General features: G+C 42.0%; 1 protein-coding gene across 3 annotated transcripts in view; it reads right to left on the bottom strand.

Annotated features, from left to right (window-relative positions):
* Positions 1–21,805, bottom strand: part of DIP2A (disco interacting protein 2 homolog A) — a 117,122-nt gene that overhangs the window by 54,365 nt on the left and 40,952 nt on the right. For all 3 annotated transcript variants that reach the window (XM_049627660.1, XM_049627661.1, XM_049627662.1), the window contains 5 exons: positions 17,513–17,632; positions 15,950–16,180; positions 12,222–12,350; positions 2,171–2,290; positions 646–843 (listed from right to left, as the gene is read on the bottom strand). In XM_049627660.1, coding sequence (XP_049483617.1) covers positions 646–843; positions 2,171–2,290; positions 12,222–12,350; positions 15,950–16,180; positions 17,513–17,632 — 798 coding nt within the window. The remainder of the gene's footprint in view (positions 1–645; positions 844–2,170; positions 2,291–12,221; positions 12,351–15,949; positions 16,181–17,512; positions 17,633–21,805) is intronic.

Below are 21,805 nucleotides of genomic sequence, written 5' to 3' on the forward strand. Positions count from 1 at the left end.
GTGGTGGCATATTCATACGCTAAAATAACATCCATCAATGAGAAGAGCTACAGCTTCACACCACATCAGGGCTGAGTCTCGCATAATTCCACTGACATAAAACTGAGACACAAGCGAGGCAACGGTCACAGGCATGTGACAGTTCCCCGCCAGTGTGAGGATGCATGTGCTGGAAGGGAAACGGGGGCTGGGGACCTGGAAATGCTCAGGAGCTGAGTGCTGGTTACAGGAGCATATCACTCCGTGAGAATGCATCAAGCCAGATGCTTATGATCTGTGTTACATAAAAACATAATACAGAACCAAAAGATGCCAAACACAAAAATACATACTGTATGATTCCATTTATACAAAGTTCAAAATTAGACAAAACTAAATTCCATTGTTCAGAGATGCATATATAGATGTGAACCTCAACACCAGAGCAGTGGCTGGTCACCATCGGTCAGTGAGTAGTCCCCTCTGCTGGGAGGAAGGGGCAGTGGTCCAGGAGGGGCACCTGGAGTGACAGTTTTGACAGTGGTGTTGGTTTCTCAGGAATTGCTCTATCGTGTTCATGAAGCTGTATGTCTGTGCTGTATGACATGACACATGTAACATTTTTACAGCTAAGCCAGAGCCCAACTGCTTTCTGTTGACACTTGCCATAGGTAAGGGTGTAGATGGCCTTCCCGGCTGTGTCCAAGGCAGTCAGACAGGGGGCTTTGGGCTGTGTCGTGCCCCAGCGCTGCAAGGCAGCCAGCAGGGACGGTGGCCAGGCGGTCCCCACGGCCAGGGGCTCCCCTTTCAGCACTGCCGTCTGGCTTCCCTCAGGCTTTGGCTGATTTGGATCTGGTTGCTGCACTATAAGCAAAATCGAAATTTAATAATTAGCACTTCATAGAACCATCCACACATTCTGTTTTTAAGCATTCTCTCAAAAAAAAAAAAAAAAAAAAAAAACACCAGTTGTAACAAGATTTCAAGAATTTGTCCAGATTTCCTTATCATTATAATAGTCACAGGCCAACCGACCAAAGGACAGATGGAGATTCGTCCTGGACAATGATGGCCACTGGTGACTGTAAACCCCCAGGACAATCCCAGGATGGCAGCAGTGACGTTGAGGCTTTCACGGGGTTGTGGCCAACCCTGACGACATCTGAGAACCAGGCGTGGGTCCCACTTATAAAGGACAAAAGTGAGCAGAGTCGCGTTTCAGTCTGCTCATGCAAACCACCCATCACCAGGTTGAAAGAGAAAATAAAGTAAAATCTCTTATGTTTCCAGTGGCTGTGTAGCCAACATTTGTCCACATGTAAGAAAGACTGCTCGGAACAGCATTTATACCACTGCGCTCTGCATCTGTGTTATCTGATGACAAAGGGGAAAGCGATGCCCTAAAAGTTGTGTCTGACCCTCAGTGAGGAGACACCTGGTGGGGGCTGGCAGGGCAAACACTGCACAGCAGAGGCGAGGGGCAGAGGGGCGAGCTGGCCATGCGCCCCATGGCTCTTGACACATGAGCACACTTGCACCTTATACTAGGCTTTATTTCTGTCCCTTTTCTATAGGTTTATACTCCTTCCTATTTCTTGGTCATTTTCTTTTACAAATAAATCTATATTCTTTTTTCCTAAATGTGTATCTCATTCATAAATGAGAGACTAAATTTCTGAAAAAGGGCCAAAACTATGCCAAAAATACACTTTTAAATCATGGGAAGACAAGTATTTCAGAATTAAAGTTTAAACAAAAAATGAAATAATGGGGGCACCCAGCTGGGTCAGTCAGTAGAGCGTGAAACTCTCAATCTCAGGGTTGAGTTCAAGCCCCATGTTGGGCATGGAGTCTACTTAAAAAAAAAAAAAATTGAAATAACGTAAATAAAATGAAACCTTAGGAGTATTCTTGTAACCAAGTACTAAGCACTGGATCAGAGGCATAGAAAAATCTTAAGTCCCTTAACTATGAGCAATGTGTTTTTTTCCCTGTTCAAATAAAGCCAGCAGTCACATGTGCTGCTGAATTCACCATGACACACGCTGACCATAGGAGCTGGAAACAGAGGGAGGGTCATTTCGGTGTGTTGTAATGTCACAGTGTGACCTTGCATGATGCACATTTGCCCACAACCGTGGACGTGACAGCCACCCCGTTCAGACACGAGAGCCAGTCCGAGATCTCTCACCTTCCAACAGCTCCTCAAAATCATCCACAAAGAACTCCTTCAGCGGAGGGCGCTTTGGCCTCTTCAGGGTATTGAGAAGCTGCTGGATTTTGGAGGACACTCTGCTGTTCACAGGGACACCTGCCAGGGGAAGAGGAGCAATGAGGCCAGAGGTCGCCATCCCTCCAGAGATAGGATGTGGAGACGGGGCCTAGTGACCAACTGCACGAACACATTGGAATTCATAAATCCAACCAAGCATTGGCCCCACCACGCAGCCACTTTGCAATTCATTAATTCATTCAACAAATATTTACTGAAGGCCTTCTGGGAGCTAGAACTTTTTTTAAGCTAGTGATTTTCAAAGTGGTCCAGGGACCCTTTCAGGGTTCATGAGGCTACTGTCCTTCCCTCCCTCCTCACAGCACACAGCAAGTCTTCCAGAAGCCCCACATCATGTGAGCCACAGCCGACTGAATGGGGACAAGGCGCAGGGCCCAGGTGCCTCCATCATGCTGGCTGCAAGGGAGACTGGCTGCACTGGAGAACAGGCCCATTCTTCTCACCAAATCTCCATTTTAGAAATTCTTCCATAAATATGTGGTATTTATATGAAGATGTGATGAGTTTCCTAATGCTATTTTTGAATGGATTCATAAATATTTTTTAAATCTTTAGTTTTAACTTCTAATATGATAAATATCAGGAGATTTAAGCCACCCAAACTAAAAGTTCTTTGGTGTTCCTTAGTAATTATTAAGAAATGTTGTTCTGGGAGATGTAAAGCAGCAAAATGACAGATAAGAGTCTGTCCTCAGCTCACCACCTGCTGGGTGAAAACAAGCAGAAATATATACACATGTAAGTGAACAAGAACAGTGGGAAGGTTGATAAGTGCTCTAAGGTTAACACAGCAGGTGATGGCCAAGGGCACCGGTCAACAGCACTGCCTGGGAGGACAGGTAAGCAGGACCCCAAGCCTCAGACACACCCCGCTGTCCAAGGGCAAGCACAGCAGCTGATGCCCTAACATCCTTCCACAGTATCCCCGTCCTCCAACCTGAAGCCAGCCAAGTTCTAGAACCAAGAACTTAGTCATTGCCTGTCTATTCTCCTTTGATCTGGAACATTTCTTAGTCCTTTAAGACATTCACATTTTGAAAGAATCCAGTTCTTTTGTTTTATTGAGTAGAACATTCCTCATTTTGAGTTTGCTTGAGGTTTTCTCATGATTCAATCCAGGTGCTGCATTCCTGGCTGAAATACTACCCAAATATCATGTCCAGATTATCCTCACAGGGACAGATTTTCATCACCCAAAACGCTGTCTGGGTTCTACACTGATTGTCACTATTTTTTCTTCTGCAACTAATATGCAATGTGTGAGAAGGCACTTGAAGACCATACAAATATCCTAATCCTCATAGAATTTTCTCCCTGCATTTAACAGACATTGGATCATTCTTGCCAGAAGCAAGTTTTTACTGCAATGGTTGCAAAATTATTTTCCAACTTTAGCACCTCATTTAACTTTACCCATCAACATTCTGTCTGTTTATCTATCTATCTATCTATCTATCTATCTATCTATCTATCTATCGTCAGGAGTGACTCATGCACTGCTCAACTGCTCTAAAGCATATGGTTCTTAACTATTTTGATGTACAAATTGTCCCAGACTTGGCCAGTGGGATCCTATGTGAGTTGACCTGTGACATGCCCCCATCATTTTTTAGTTTTTTTAAATGTTCATTTATTTTTGAGAGAGAGACAGACAGAGTGTGAGCGGGGGAAGGCCAGAGAGAGGGAGACACAGAATTGGAAGTAAGCTCCAGGCTCTGAGCTGTCAGCACACAGCCTGACGTGGGGCTCTAACCATGAACCGTGAGAACATGACCTGAGCCGAAGCCGGACGCCCAACCGACCGAGCCATCCCTGCCCCCATCATTTTTTAAAGCACTGCCTTACACCCTGTCATAAGATGCCTCAGAGTCATCTTATGCTACCATGCTCCAGCCCTGAATTAGCTCTTTCTCGCAGAAGCCCTCATTCTCCTGTGTGGGAAAGATGTTGAAGATCAAGATCTGGCTGCTAGGTGTGCTCATTACCACCACAGCGTCTGTGCCACTTTTGGAATACAGAGCTAAAAAAGTACACTATGCATTCATAGTGTGTATTCATGGACACACGCATGTATTCATGGACACTCGATGGCAATGTGCATGTGCACACAGAAAGCATAAATAGACACATATTTAAATCTCAGGAACAATGAATCCACACCAATACTTCCAATCCCAATCCACCCCACAGGTTCTTCTTGCCTTTCCCACTCATATTTGGACTTTCTTTCTTCCACAGTAGGAATCCTGGCTCCCAATAATATCAACACTTTTGCTCAATATTATCATGTATATAAAATAATTTCTAAGTCGCATAACCTATACTGCTACAAAAACAAACAAGCAAGAGTTCAAGATTTCGAGGCACCTGGGGGCTCAGTCTGTTGTGTCCGACTCTTGATTTTGGCTCAGGTTGTGATCTCACGGTTCGTGGGTTTGAGCCCCACATCAGGCTCTGTGCTGACAATATGGAGCCTGCTTGGGATTCTCTCTTTCCCTTTCTTTCTCTGCCCTCCTGTCTCTCCCCCCCCCCCACCTCTGTCTCAAAACTAAATAAATAAACTTTAAAAATTAAAACAAAAAACAAGATTTCTTTGCTGTTCACACCTAACTTTGTCCAAGACTGTGGGCGTATGGTCCAGTACTGTGTCACAGCTTACCTATTCTGCCTCTCTCTTTGTCACCCCCTTAAATGTGGCTATGATACTTCACAGGAATATGACTGGGTTTATTTCTACTTGCTTTCAGTTTAAGGGGTTTCCCCCTCTTCCTATACTTCAAGTCTATGGTTTGAAATTTTTTATTACACTAACAAACTTCTAAAAGTCAAAACCATATTAAGACAAACTCAAAACAATGTCACTGAACTTTCACTCACCCACCCATCCCACCTCTGGGGGCGACCAGCTTCATTGCTTTCTGGTCTGTCCTTCCTGCGCCCCTTCTACACACATACAGGCTTTGCTGTGTTCCCTTGTTGCTCACACAAAAGGTGGCATACTAGAACCACTCTTACTTTTGGCTTTTCCACTTAACATCTCCTGGAAAAACACCTCATTCCAAGTCATAAAAAGCTTTCTCATTATTTCTGACAACTGCATAGTACCCCACAATGTGAACATCCTAGGTTTATTCAACCAATTTGTGAGGCTTGGAGAGCTACATAGTTTCCAATATTGTGCAATTATAAGTAGTGCTACAAAGAATTACTTTGTGCACATGTATTTCCTTAGTTGATCTTATGAATTGGCTGTGCATATTTTTTGCCCATTTTCCTATACTAGGAGTTGGCAAACTTTTCTTAAAGAGCTAGATAGGAAGCACTCTGGGCAGTGGGCACAGTCTTGGTTGCAATCACCCTACTCTGCAATTCTGGGGCAAAAGCAGCACAGATGACATGGGAATGGGTGGGCATGGCCATGTCCCAATGAAGCTTTATTTGCAAAAGCAGAATGCCAGTATATGCCATAGTTTGCAGACTGGCAATTCATAGAATTTGGGGTCTTTTCCTCCTATTTTTAAGAGTCTGTTTGATATTAGAAACATCAGACCTTTATCTATCACACACACTGTAAATAGTTACTCCTAGTTTGTCAATTCTTCTTGTGACTCTCTATGGGGATATTTTCTTTTTTTTCTTTCTTTCTCTTTATGGGGATATTTTTGTTAAGAATTTTTTTAGTTTCAGGCCGTCTGGGTGGCTCAGTTGGTTGTGCCCAACTCTTGATTTTGGCTCAGGTCATAATCTCATGGTTTGTGGGTTTGAGCCCTGTGTCGGGCTCTGTGCTGACAGCTCAGAACCTGAAGCCTGCTTGGGATTCTCCCTCTCTGTCCCTCGCCTGCTCATACATGTGCTCTCTCACTCAAAAAAAAAAGAAAGAAAAGAAAAAAAAAAGCAAAGCAAATCCGTAATACAGAAAAAATTATGCATGATAACCAAGTAGGGTTTATCCTGAGACTATAACTTTGGTTTAACATTCAAAAATAAAATTAAATTTAGAAAGCCTTTACTTATAACCAGGTTAAAGAAAATTCATCAATTTTTTTCCTTTTATTCTTCATTTCTTATGTTTAGATATCTGATTCTTTTTGAGTTTTGCCTTTCTCAGCGGTGTGGGGAAAGAATCTAAGTTTAACTTTTCCCAACTAGCTTTCCAATGGCCCCAATAACATTTACTAAAAATACAATCTTTGCCACATTGAGGCGGTATAATATTATGTGAAGGCATACAGTGATGAGGTAAAGATGTATATTGTAAGTCACAGAGTAACCACTGGGGGAAAAAAAAGGAGAGACAGAGAGAGAGAGAGAGAGAGAGAGAGAGAGAGGGAGAAAGAAAGAGAGGGAGAGAGAGAGAAAATAGAATATAAAATAGAATATAAACCAAAAGAAATCAGGTAAGGGAGTGAAATTAACAGATGTGTGAAACAGAAAATAGAGCAGGATCATAGATTTAAACCCAACCAAATAGGTCATTAAAACTGACTATAAATGGTCCAAAGACTCCAATGAAGTAAATGGCTACCTGCTAAAAGAAAGTATAAGAATGAATAAAATACTAATTATAAGAAATACACTTTAATTTAAAAGACCTAGGTAGGGTAAAAAGATAAAAAGATTTGTCGTGTAACTAATACTAATAAAATAGCTGAAGGCAACCATAATAATAACAAAGAAAATGTCAGAATAAGAAATATCACTAAGGATCATTTTGTAATGATAAAGCAGCCAATTCATCAAGACATAGCAATTTTAAATACGTATGCACATAATAACAGAACTTCAAAATACACAAAACACAAAGTGACAGATCTAAAAGAACAGACAAATCCACAATTATAGTTGGAAATTCAATACCCCCCTCAGCAAAATATAGAAAAAGTATGCAGAAAATCAGTAAGGCTAGAGAAGACTCAAACTAAAGTATCAACCAACTGGATGTAATATTCATTCACAGAAAAGCTACCCAACAACATTATTTTCAAGTAGAACACTCACAGAAACAGACCATGTGCTAGGCCATTAAAAAGTTTCAAGGGGCGCCTGAGTAGCTCAGTCAGTTAAGCATCGGACTTCAGCTCAGGTCACAATCTTGTGGTTCATGAGTTCGAGTCCCGCGTCAGGCTCTGACAGCTCAGAGCCTGGAGCCTGTTTCAGATTTTGTCTCCTTCTCTCTCTGCCCCTCCCCTGCTCATTCTCTCTCTCTCTCAAAAATAAATAAAACATTAAAAGAGTTTTTAAAATTTTCAATATATTTAGAAGGAGTTGAATTATATAGTATATATAAGAGAAATATACCTGCAATATTTGCAAATCTGTTGAAATTAAACAACATACTTCTAAATAAATCATGGGCCAAAATGGAAAGCATGAGAGAAAATAAAAAATATCTAGAATTGAATTTTTAAAAGGAAAAGAACATATCAAAATATGTGGGATACTAAAACAGCTCTTAGAAGGATATTTAAAGTTTTAAATACTTTCATTAGGAAACAAGAAAGGTCTAATTCAATGATCTAAGTTTCTACCTCAAGGAATGAAAAAAGGGAAAGCAAAGTAAACTGAAAATAAGTAGAAAAAAGGAAGGAAAAAAAATACAAGATTAGAAATAAACACAATAGAAAAAAATAATTAAACCCAAACCAGTTCTTTGAAAGATAAATAAAATTCAATGAACTTTTTAGCTACAATGATCAAGATAAAAAGACAGAAAACACTAGGGCGTCTGTCTGGCTCAGTTGGTAGAGCATGCTACTTTCAATCTCAAGGTCATCAGTTCAAAGTCTACAATGGGCATGGGACCTACTTAAAAAAGAGAGAGAGAAAAGACACTAATTACTACTACCAGAAATAAAAGAGGGGATAGCACCACCAATTCATGTACATCAGAGGATAATAAAGGAATATCATGAACTAATTATGCCTAAATTAGAAAGTACAGATGAAATGATCAAATTCTTTCAAAGACACAAAACTGACTCAAGAATAGAAAAATTCACGTTCTCTGATTAGAAAGTAGAAGAGGAAGGAACATTTCTCAATCCATTTTGAGATGAGCATTATCCTGATACCAAGAGCAGACAAAGATATTACAAGAAAAAATAAAACCAAAACTACAGGCTACTATGTATCTTGAACACAGACACAAAATCCTTAAAAACAAATATTAGCAAATCAGGGTGTCTGGGTGGCTTGGTCGGTTAAACGTATGACTCTTGATTTTGGCTCAGGTCATGATCTCACAGTTTATGAGACTGAGCCTCGCATTGGGCTCTGCGCTGACAGCATGGAGCCTGCTTGGATTCTCTCTCTTTCTCTGTCCCTCCCCCACTCACACACATGCTCTTTCACTCAAAAAAAAAAAAAAAAATTAAAAAATGTTAGCAAATCAAATCCTGAATATAGAAAAAATATGCATGATAACCAAGTAGGGTTTATCCTGAGAATATAACTTTGGTTTAACATTCAAAAATCAATGAAATTTACTACATTAATGAAATTTACTACAAACTACAAAAGAAAAACCACACGAGTTTAATAGATGAAAATAAAATCATTTAACTAAAGCCATGATAAAAATTTTCAGGAAATCAGGAAAAAAAGGGAGCTTCCTAATGAAGAGCACCCACAGCTAACATCATCATTCAAACATGAAAAAGTGGATGCCTTCCCCCCACAGTTGGAAACAAGGCAAGTCACATCCACTTTCAATATCTCTTATTGACACAACTGGAAATCTTACACACATGGCAATATAGCCAGAAAAATAAATGCTCCTAAAGACAAAAACTTTGCAAAGAAAAGTAAAAATCTATTCATAGACAAAATGGTCAAACATATAGAATCTTAAGGAATCTACCAAAAAAATTACTGGAACTAATAAAAGGACAACATACAAAAACCAAATGCATTTCTATAGACTAGTAATAAACAACTGAAAAAAATTTGAAATACTATTTATAATAGTGTCCAAAATACTATTTGGGAATAATCTTAACAAAATAGGTACAACACCTGTATAACGAAGGCTACAAAACAATGCTGGAAAAGTTTTTAAGAGCCAAATAAATGGAGAGATATACTGTGTTTATCGACTGAAATATATACTATTAAGATTCCAATTCTCTCTGAACTGATCTACAGTCAGTAAAATATCAGTCAAAATCCTTCAGGAATTTTCGTAGAAAAAAAACAAACAGATTTAGAAATATATATTCAAATGCAAAGGAGCTGAAATAGCCAAAGCAAATTTTAAAATGAAAAGCAGAGTTTGAAGACAAACTGCATGATATCAACCTTTGTTATAAAAGCACAGTAACCATGATGGTGTGGTCCTGGCATAAGGATGGACAAACACAGCCATAGGGCAGGAAAGAGAGCCAGGAACAGATCTCTCTCAGATATGGTCCACCGATTCTCATTAAAGATGCAAAGGAGCTCAGTGGGGAAAGACTGGGCTTTAGAACAAACAAGGCCAGAACACTGGACACCCACATGCAAACACGGGAACTCTGACTCATACCTTGTACTTAGACTAAAATTAACTCAAAATGGATCATAGATCTACATGTAAAACCTAAAGCTATAAAATTCTAGGAGAAAACATAGAAAACCTTTATGACTTTGGGCTAGGAAAATATATCTTAGATATGACATAAAAGTAGGATCTATAAAAGAAAACACAGGTAAACTGGACTTCATAAAAATTAGTAACTTCTACTCCTTGAGAGTCACTGTTAAGAGAATGAAAAAAAAAAAAAAAAGCCATAGGCTGCGAGAAAATCCAAAGTATATACCTGATAAAGAACTTGAATCCAGAACATATAAAGAATTCTCGAAACTTACTAAGAAAACATCACATTAAAAAAAATAAGCAAAAGATCTGAACAGACGCTTCTAAAAAGACACACAGATGGCAAACACATGAAGAGACGCCCCACTGCCTCAGTGTTTAGGGAGATGCTAATTAACACTACAAGCAGACACCTCCACACACCTGGAAGGGTGGTTAAGATTAACAAGCCAAGAATCCCAGCTGCAGGCAAAGATGTAGCGGAGCCAGAAGTCTCATCACCCGTGATGGGAATGTGAAATGGTACAACCACTTTGGAAATCCATTTGGCAATTTCTTAGAAAGTTAAGCATATGATCCAGTCATTCTATTCCTAAGTATTGACCCAAAACAAATGAAAGCATACTTCTACACAAAAACTTGTATAAGAATATTCATAGCAGCTTTATTTGTAATAGCCAGAAACTGGAGGCAACCCAAATATCCATCAATAGGTGGACAGATAAAGTGTGGTACATCCGTGAAATGAAACACTACTTATCAGTAAAAGGAACGAACTACTGAAACATCCAAGAACATGTATGAATCTCAAAATACTTATGTAGAGTAGCAGAAGCCACATAACAAAGAGTAAAAACTGCGTGATTCTATTTCTATAAAATTCCAGAAAATGCAAATTAATTTATAGTGTCAGAAAATAAATCAGTGTTGCCTAAAGCATGGGGGAAGCCAAAATGGGTAGAAGGGAGGTATTACAAAGGGACACAAGGAAACTTTTAGGAATGCTGGGTGTATGTGTTCACTATCTTGATCACAAGAATGGTTTCACAAGTATACATACATCTTAAAACACAAAATTAGGGATGCCTGGGTGGCTCAGTCAATTAAGCGTCCAACTCTTGATCCCAGTACAGGTCATGATCACGATTTGTGAGTCTGAGCCCCATGTTGGGCTCTGCACTGACAGCATGGAGTCTACTTGGGATTCTCTCTCTCCCTCTCTCTCTGCCCCTTCCCCACCTCGTTCTCTCTCTCCCTCTGTCTCTCTCCGTCTCTCTCTCCCCCCACTCGAAATAAATAAACTTAAAAAAAATTTTTTAATAGTAAAACTTATAAAATTGCACGCTTCAAATATGTGCAATTGATCGCATGTCAGTTATAACTCAACTAAGCTCTTGAACTTTTAAAAAATATAATCAAATTGGGGCGCCTGGGTGGCGCAGTCAGTTAAGCATCCGACTTCAGCCAGGTCACGATCTCGCGGTCCGTGAGTTCGAGCCCCGCGTCGGGCTCTGGACTGATGGCTCGGAGCCTGGAGCCTGTTTCCGATTCTGTGTCTCCCTCTCTCTCTGCCCCTCCCCCGTTCATGCTCTGTCTCTCTCTGTCCCAAAAATAAATAAAAAACGTTGAAAAAAAAAAAAATAATCAAATAAAAAAAATCTACCTAACCAATAGCCGGCTTCATGTTGAGTCAGTATTTTCCTGTTGCATCTGGATAAGGAGGTAAAAGACCTTGACAAAATTTGATCTGCCACTTAGGAGTATCCAAACACACATTAAAGCCTTAGATCTAAGATCGTCTGAAGTTTCCTGCAATTCAAATCTGATACATTGGGGGAAAAAAAAACTTCACATGATTTGGATAAAAGACACTGGAAACTATTTCAAAAGGAAATGGTATAAATGAGGACGCTGTGAAGATCAAGGCCTTTCGGGCCTGCACGTCTGAAACCCTGACTGCTGCTGTGCCCGTTTCTCAGACTGTGCACACAGGGGGCACAGGTACCGGTGTGTCAGGGGCAGGGTGCTCTCACACTAAGGCCACACGGAGTCCAACAAAGAGGCTGCCCACGGTCTCTCGTTTTCCTCCTGTTTTATAGACCCAAACTCCTTGTGGATCCAGTTTAAATGTGGAGGTTTTCTCCTCCCTACTCTTCTTCCCTCTCTGCCCAATTCCAGGGACTCACAACCATTTCTCCCCATGAGGCTCCCTGTAATCACAGCCACCACACACACTGGCCTCAGTTCACACGCGCTGAAGGACGGTAACTAGTGGCTGGCTCAAGCTTGCTAAAGCAAATTCACTAAAGCGAGGCTCAGTCCCTGAAGAGAAAGACTGTGCTCTGCTGTCCACAGGAGAAAGAGAGGCGTGCTCACCACCCGCAGTTTCCAGGACGCTGCCGCTGTAGCCCCGAGGGACGCCTCTCACAGAAGCCAGCTGCGGACGCTCACAGTGCGGAAGCTCCACAAGACCCGTGGTGACATCAGGAGGGGCAGAGTGCAGATCTGCTTTGGAAAAACAAACCCCAAATAAGAGCGGCTATCGATTCGAAAGTGTATTGAGTTGCTCTTTAAACCGCAGTCAACTAAAGCTTCACTAGCTGAGCTCAAAGCAAGGAATGTGGTATTCTGATTAATTTTGTTTTTCTCTGGTTGACTAAGACAAAACGGGACCCTGTGAACTCTGAGCTCCCAGACGTGGGCCATGGAAGGCTGTGTCACGTGGGCTGCTGGGTTCTCAAAGGGATCTCGGCCAGAACCCCCGACGACAGTGCTCTGACAGGGCAGGTGAGACTGCCTTTCACAGGACTGAGTTAGTTAGAAATTTCGATGAAGCAGAAACACATTTCAAATCAATTGTCATTGGATCATTTTTGTTGTATTATGAAAAAAATAGCCAGGTTCCAAAAACTATCCCCAGCTCCCCCAAAAAGTATGTTGGATGGCACAAAGACACAAGACCTTTACAGGCTCCAAAGAATAAGCCTACAAAGATAAAAATTATCCCCTGCCAGGTCAACACATCTCACTATTAGGAGACTTCAGTCAAGTTCTCAGAGCAGAAGGTGTTAACATCATGGTTAAAGACAAATGACATTAAACTGCAGAAATGTTTAAAATCACTCCTTCTATTGTCTGAACGCACATTTTGGGGTTAAATCTTTATCATATGGCACGTGTATCTGTCGGAACACTGGTTGATTACGGGCTGCTGAGGCGTGAGCGTGAGTGTGGCACCTGCACTAGGGCCATCGGGACAGACACGTGGTCCATTTGGGCTTGTAACGCGTGCTCCTGCGACCGCAGGCCCCACTCTGGTGCTTCTGACGTCTCAATTCCTACCGCTTACCTATCACTTCATTTCCCAGGCAGAATGCAAACTAAAATCTTTTTTTAAATATATAGAAAGATGAAATTATATGGAAACAAAACCCAAACTCACTATTTACACAGCAGAAAACACCATTTGGAAAAATCTAATTTAATGACAGAGCTGTCACAACCCTTGAAAAAGCATGATGTTGATGAAATTAGCATTTTAAAGTTTGCCTAACACAAAGTTCTCTCCATGTAGAAAGAAATTTCCCTACCCTTCCATGTCTAGCAAAAAGAATAAATGATTCTAACAATATTCATGAAGAAAGGCATTAATGGTAATCTCAACTACAAAGCAGTTGTAAAATCGCTACATAAAAATAAACAAACATTCAAAATAAAAATCAACTACTATAGTGGCGCCTGGGTGACTCAGTCGGCTGAGCGTCGGACTTCGGCTCAGGTCACGATCTCACGGCCTGTGAGTTCCAGCCCCGCATCAGGCTCTGTGCGGACAGCTCAGAGCCTGGAGCCTGCTTCAGATTCTGTGTCTCCCTCTCTCTCTGCCCCTCCCCTGCTCATGCTCTGTCTCTCTCTCTCTCTCTCTCTCTCAAAAATAAACATTAACAAATTTTTTTTAAATGAACTACTACAACTGGAAATACTACTTCTAAATATAGGTATTTATAGCTGTGCCCCAATGTTTTATGGATTTGATTTCCTTACTCTAAAATTGAAGATGATATATTTTTACAAATTACCTTAACCTAATATATTGTCCCTCAAAATTTTTTTACCTAATATATTCTTCTTCTTTTTGTATCACTTTCCTTAGCCCAACTGAAGAATGCTCCAGTGCTAAAAACTAAAAGGATGATTTTTATAATAAGGAGAGGGAAGGTAAGTATTTTCAGATTTAGGAACTCAAGTCAACTATATCCAGTGAACATTTAGCATACGAAGGCTATAATCCGCAGTTAAGATTTTTAAAATTTACAAGAATTGATCACATAATGTACATGAGAGGCCATGTGAATGGGATGGGAGAAAAGAGGGTCGCAGCCACACCTGCCGAAGTCAGGGGTCCTCCATCCACAGCCGTAACACATCTCCGCAGAAACCTTCACACCTGGGCCTTTCACAGAATGCACACTCCTTACAGCTAAGTGCTTTGTTAAAAGACCCCACACAACCGCGGGGAAGTCAAGGGCTGCCTAGTTACACACTGTGAACTGTGGCCAGTTTCTCACGCTAGATATGCTTTTATCTCCAACCCACCAGGAAGCAGGGATTCCAACAGCTCGGCAATGGCTAATACAGTTTTACCTTCCTACACCATCTCACGGAGAACAGAGATCAGGTAGCAGGAATAAGATGAAAGAACATTCAAAAACTACTGTTTTCCTCACATTGGAGATATCTGTGTATTTCCAATAAGTCAAAGCACTGTGACAGAGAAAAAAACGTATCCGTGCGAAAGCTGTTTTATAAGCTATCCCCTGAAAACCTGCCTGAGGAAGGGTGAGCAGTGAGCACTAGGCCTCCACAGGGCGTCTAGGAGAACTGCAGGAACAGCCGGGGCCGGCTGTTTCCCAAAGGGGCCTTTTCTGGAGCCCCAGCTGCTGCCACCCAGTGACCTCAGCAGCCGCCTCCCTGTGTGCCGGAAGCAAGATGAGGTGTCGTGGGTTCTCATGGAAGGCTACATCACAGTTATAAGACACAAGCTCAACAGAAATGTGCAGGTTTCCTGCACTGATGCAACAAATAAAAAGTGAAGAGCGTCGGTGATGTGTCCACAGATGATGCTGAGATGCCATCCAATTTACTCCCAGCCCAGCCCAATGACCAAGACTTCACACCAAGGCAGCTCAGGCTCTGAGCCCACACCTGCTGGAAGGGGAGGGGGGTGGTTGTTCAGCCTATAGGACCCCACCGAAAACAGCAGCCTATCATGGGTGCATGGCTGCTGCACCATTCCAGTTTTAGCAGAACAGCTAACAGCAAAGAAAATGAATAGGAATCAAGAAAACTTTATCAGCCCTGGCTTCACCGCTAGGCCAGCTGTGTGAGCCCAGGCAAGTTACAACCTTTCTGTCTTCCTTCCATATCTAGAAAAGAGGGGGGCTGAGAAGGGTTGAGAAGTTAACTGCGACAATACTGACGGCACCACGTGAGGAATATACTGTTGTTAAGGTATGAGCTGCGCATGCCAGCTCACATCCAACCAACCATGCTAATGTTGTTGTCTAGAAAACAGGGTTTCAAATGAGGAAAGGTCTGCAATTGTTCCTTTCTAAGATTTATGTAACTGAAAGACTTGGATGACTTAGAAAAGATCTACACATCTGTATGATTTAGCTTTGCCTGACCTCCCTTTTCAGGTTGAGGGGCTAACTTGGTATGTGGAGGAAGAAAGGCCAGACCATGATTGCAGCCCCAGGCCCCTGCCCCAGAGGCAACTGACGGCTCCACAGCTGTGCACACAAGGCAAAGCGCAAAGGCAGAGACAATGTAGTGGCAGCGGGCTAAGGGTGGCTATCAGGAACAAGTATAAGGACCATCCACCCTACACCTGCCAAAAGGTGGAGACACGACGTCAAGAAACACCGCCACCTCTGGGACCTGTGGGGAAGCCAACGCACCACAGGGTCTGGGATCACCAAACCACAGAAGCATCAAGAGCTACTTTTGTTACCAAAAAGACATTTCCAGATGAAAAAGAGAAGGTGGGTCTTGATGGGCGCAGGGGCACCCCTGTCCTGGAGGGGCCGCGGCAGCTCGTTACTGACCTATGTGGGCGTGGGCCACGGGGCCTGTGAGCGTGGCGGCGGAGGCACCGGGAGCAGCGGCGGGTCTCCCTCCCGGGTGAGATGAGGTGGAGGATGCAGAGGATGAGGTGGACGAGCCCTGAATGACCCGGTCGAGCCAGGGCTCGACGTTGGAATGGCTCTGGAGCGGAGTGGAGGTAAGTCGCCCGGGTCGCCGTAAAGAGCCCTCATCTTCTGAGGCAGACGACGTGTCTGTGGTTAAAATAATGACGACAGGCATAATGTAGGGATGAGTCGGGGAGGGGGGTGGAGTCCCCACACTGGCACCTGAGTCTCCCAGGCCAGCACGTGGCAAGCTCCGCTATGCCCTGCACCTGCACCGCTATGCCCTGCCTGGCCAAGGGGTCATCTCAGCCCTCGTTTGCCCGACTGTAAGATCCAAGGAGCCCTACCTGGGAAACTGGTTTCTCGACCCCAGCTTCCCCCAGAGGACTGTCCGGGGGCACCGCACGCTGGGAGTGGCTTCAGCTCATTCCTTGGTGGGGGTCCCAAATATCAAAGAAGACCCCAAGTGTCGAGTGCCCATCTGAGTGAACACCCCACACAACCTTCACACATGGCCCAGGTCAGTGCAGTGGTGATGGGGCCTCACTCCGTCCTTCTGCACCCTCTTAGGGGCAGCGACAATGAGCTCTGGAAAGAATTCCTTCCCCAACACACCTGCTTCACTCAATAAAACTAACTGCTCATAAAGGTTCTATCAAGTCACCTCAGCTGTGCATTTTCCTATGGTTACACAACTATTAAAAAGTTTTTAAAAATTGGCTATTATCTATAATTATATTTGGTAGAAACATGTGACAGCTATTTCTAGAATTCTTTTTCAACAATATGAACTTTTTCTTTTCTGTAGAAAGGAAGTGTTACCAAAACCACTAAATTATCCTATATCTCTGGTGTGTTTGGTTTTCACCATGTCATCAAACCAAAAACTCATGTTGCCAGTTTCACGACTTAAATAACAACAGAGGTGGCAGAAGGCGCCACACAACTGCCCACACCTGGTGCAGTTTAGCGCCACTGCTGCTGAAGAGAAACTCCAGGTGAAAGTTTTCATTTCTAATGGTAATGACAACAAAACAATAATAGAAGAAATGTTTTAAATCCTCCGAATTGTCCTATACTCTCCCATTTAAGGCCTGGTAATGATATAGTAAATAATCATTAATAAGATGAAAATAATTTTACAATTCTTAAATCAGGGAACTTTAGTATTCTAGTAAGTGTTTATTTTAGGTTCCCCTCTTTACTTAAAGGCACAAATAGCATCTTAGTAAAAGAATTAAAATACACCCAAAAGTCCTATAGAAAACAAGTACCGATTTGGGTACAAGCCATACTGTGTAGACCACAGATTTTCAGTAAGGAATGTTGCACATATGCAAACGTTTTTAATCTCCAGTTTTTCCAAATCTTTACTGCATACAGGTCAGGAGGATACTCCAACTCAAGGGGAAAGGAACGTGATGACACCAGGGCTGTGTCACAGCTACAGAAGCCATTCCCAACACGGTCTATCAATACCTGGAGGTGTGTACGTCTCCACCGACGAGTGGACAAGAACCGAACGTCTTTTTGAAGGCATAGGCATCTTCCTCTCCTTGTATTTGGCCAAAGCTGCTTGCACCGCTTCAGTGTGAACATCTGTGTAAAACAAGAGCAGTAAAGACACTTTCTACAAGATTGCTTATGAAGTGACAAAATTAAGCTTCATATTCTTATTTGTTTCCACTGAGTGTGAAAGAGACACATAAGCCTGGCCTATGACATCAGTCCTAGATTCCTTTAAATCTTCCTTTATTTGTAGATTTGGACCCACATAAATATTTTTGTAGTTATAAATCAAAACTATATAAAAAAAGAAATGCCCTAATTAAAAACACAATGAAACAAACCTAAACGCGTCTCCAGTTGTTGGCCTCAACTATTACAAGGGACTTCAAAGCAGTTAGACTGTTTAGCCTATTCTTCTAGAGCTAGCTACTAAGCAGCAACACATGAGAAATATCAACTCCTTCTGCAATCACACTGTGAGGCTATTGGCCCTGGGAACCAAGACACTCATGAGGAAGAAGATCCAAACACAGAGAAGCAGTGAGGTGGTTCTGCAGTCGTGAATCTGAATGGAAATGTGGCATTTTGTCTTTAACGATAATGCTGCAGAGTGTCTAATAAAAATGTCTAGAAACAGTGCCAGCCCATTAGCAATGAGTAACCCTTGCCCCCAGAACGTGGCCTTCAAATACCATGTTCCCTCAAGGACGCTGACACACGGCAGAGTGTAGGGCAGGGGCAGGAAATGCACAGATGAGCCTGAAGCATCTTGTTGCAACAGCCGGTGGGGACTTGGTCAAATAGCTCAGGTGGCCATGGAGCCAATCTAAAGATGTTCCCAATGGCTAAGGATGGAACATTTTGAACATCAACAAGGATAAATGCTAGAATACACAATACCAAATACAACACTAAAAAAACAAAAACAAAAAACCCAGAAAGGAAGCCAAAAAAAATTTTTTAAATTTTTAAATGTTTATTTTTGAGAGAGAGAGACAGAGAGAGAGAGGCAGACAGAGTGCAAGCAGGGGAGGAGCAGAGAGAGAGGAAGGGAGATACAGAATCTGAAGCAGGCTCCAGGCTCTGAGCTGTCAGCACATAGCCCAAAGCGACGCTTGAATTCACACACCGTGAGATCATGACCCGAGCCGAAGTTGGACACTCAACCGACTGAGCCACCCAGGTGCCCCTCAAGAGGAAGCAAAATTAATCACCTGCCACTGGAGGATGCCAGCGACCCAACTCATTATTCTGAGGAGTAAATAAATGGAAAGAATTGGGTATTTATCCTAGCTCTCCTGTACCATGTAGCAAGCAAGGTGGAGTTTCTCTTTATGGAAGTACTCCAACCTCTGGGTGGAGGATGACAGAACCAGTTTCCCCATGCTGTGACCTCATGACTGCATGGATCTGGGAACTGGGTATCAATGGCCACCAGCATCCCAGGGAAGAGAATCAGGCATGCTGTCCTCCTGGTGGGAGAACACAGCACCATCTCTGAAGTCTTAGGGACAACTGAAAATCTAACCCGACCCTCAGGGAGCCTCGGAGGTGAGGACTCCACCACATAGGAGCTGCCAGACACACGGCAGTTTTTCCACAGACTGGAGGGAGGGGAAACACAAGTTAAGGACGACTGAAAACACTATCCACCATTTGTGAAATGTACATCTTATTCGGATCCTGGGTTCAAACAGTTTCTAAAAAACCATGGGCATCTGGCTGGCTCAGTTGGTGGAGTGTGTGACTCTTGATGTTGGGGTTGAGTTCAGGCCCCACGTTGGGCATAGAGCTTACTTAAAAATTTTTTATATAAAAATAAAAAATTTAAAAAAGCCATATGAACATTTGGATATTTGTTATTAAGGAATTATTGTTATTTTGTGACAATGGTTTTTATCTTAAGAGACACAAGGACATGATCCTTTCCAGAGACAGACCAAGAATATAATGACATCTAAAAGAAATAAACGTAATCTCTGAGATTTGCTTCAAAATCATGCGGGAAGGGAGGAAGTGGATGAGGTGTGGATAAATGAATCAAGACTGAACATGGCTGGGGCTGTGCCTCTGACAATGAGTCCAGGGGGCTATTACACTAGAAAGTACACTTTTGTACATGTTTGTATTTTTCTCCAAAAAAATATTTTTAAAATGTTTAAAAATCTTACAGTGAAATGGCCCATAGGGTGCTAATCAGGAAAGATAAAAAATTTGCACCTACATGTATTAAAATAAAATTTAAACATCAGAGGTGCCTCGGTGGCTCAGTTGGCTAAGTATCTAACTCTTGATTTCGGCCCAGATCATGATCCCAGGGTTGTGGGATCAAGCCCCATGTCAAGCTCTGCACGGGGTGTGGAGCCTGCTTGAAATTCTCACCCCTGTGTCTCTCTCTCTGCCCCTACCTCGCTCACTCACTTGCACTCTCTCTAAACAAAAATTAAAAATTAAAAAAAATTTACAAACATCAAAGACAAGACAATTCTGTAAGTTTCCGGGGAAAAAGAGTAAATCATCTTAGAAGGATCAAGAGATAGACTCATATTACTCAACAGTGACCACTGGGTACAAGAAGGCAACATGGTATTGAAGAAAAATGTGTTGAGCCTAGAATTTTATACTTAGCCAAATTATCATTTATTTTTTTTTTAATTTTGTTAATGTTTACTTATTTATGAGAAAGAGAGAGAGAGAGAGACAAAGTGCGAGCGGGGGAGGAGCAGAGAGAGAGAGGGAGACACAGAATTAGAAGCAGGCTCCAGGCTCTGAGCTGTGAGCATAGAGCCCGACGCGGGGCTCGAACTCACAGACCGTGAGATCATGACCTGAGCCAAAGTCAGACACTCAACCAACTGAGACGCCCAGGCTATCATTTAAACATAAGTCTAATAAAAATATTCCCAGACATAAAAAGGTGCTTGAGAGAGACAAATCCAGGAGTCCCTGCAACAGATATGGCAGTGACTATGAGCGCGCACTTTAAACTCTATTGTAGTCTTAGAAACAAACACAATCACAAGCACAGATAAAACAACACAGAACTAAAAATCTACACAATATCGGCACAACAGGGGTCTAAGCCTAATAATCTAAGAAGCTCAACAAACCCCAAGAAACATAAAACTACATAAGCCGAGCCACCGCATAATCAAATCACTCAAAACCAGCAACAGAAAAATCTTAAAAGGGCCAGAGGAAAAGAAGTCACAGTACAGACAAAGGAACAACAATAAGGAACAAAACTTGGAGGAAGAACACTATTGATTTCAACAATTACTATTAAGCTATAATCATCGAGAGCAGGGTTTTGCCATAAAAGTAGACGACTACATCAACAGAACAGAAGAGAGTCCAGAAACAGGATCACACATGAACGTGCAGCTGCTTCTGGACAGGGGAACAAAGGCAGTGTCTTCTTGACAAATGGTGGGAGCAACCAGATGTGCATATGCAGAAAAAATGAGCTGTGATCCATACCTTGAACTAATACTAAAATTAACTAAAATATTAAAACATAAAAGTAGAAAACTTCTAGAAGAAAACAGAGGTGACAATCTTTGTGACCTTGGGTGAGGCAAAGATTTCTTAGATACAAAAACAAAAGCCCTATCCATTAAAAAAAAAAAAGCTGATAAGTTGTATTTCATTAAAATTAAAAACTTCTGGAAACATCCGGCTAGCTCAGGCAGTGTAGTGTGCGACACTGGATCTCAGGGTTGTGGGTTCAAGCCCTATGTTGGGCACAGAGATTACTTAAAATCTTAAAAAAAAAAAAAATTAAAACCTAAAATGAACTACTGGGACCTCATCAAAATAAAAGGCCTCTGCACAGCAAAGGAAACAATCACCAAAACTAAAAGGCAACCGAAAGAATGGGAGAAGATATTTGCAAATGACATATCAATTAAAAGTTTAGTTTCGAAAATCTGTTAAGAACTTATCAAACTCAACACCCAGGAAATGAATAATCCAGTGAAGAAATGGGCAAAAGACATGAATAGACACTTTTCCGAAGAAGACATCCAGAGGGCTAACAGACACATGAAAAAATGCTCCACATCACTCATCATCAGAGAAATACAAATCAAAACCACAATGAGATACCACATCACACCTGTCAGAATGGCTACCATTAACTCTAGCAACAAGAGATGTTGGCGAGGATGTTTGCACTGCTGGTGGGAATGTAAACTGGTGCAGCCACTCTGGAAAACAGTATGGAGGTTCCTCAAAAAATTAAAAATACAACTATCCTACGAC

Source organism: Panthera uncia, chromosome C2 (genome assembly GCF_023721935.1).
Source record: "Panthera uncia isolate 11264 chromosome C2, Puncia_PCG_1.0, whole genome shotgun sequence".
Lineage (NCBI taxonomy): Eukaryota > Metazoa > Chordata > Mammalia > Carnivora > Felidae > Panthera > Panthera uncia.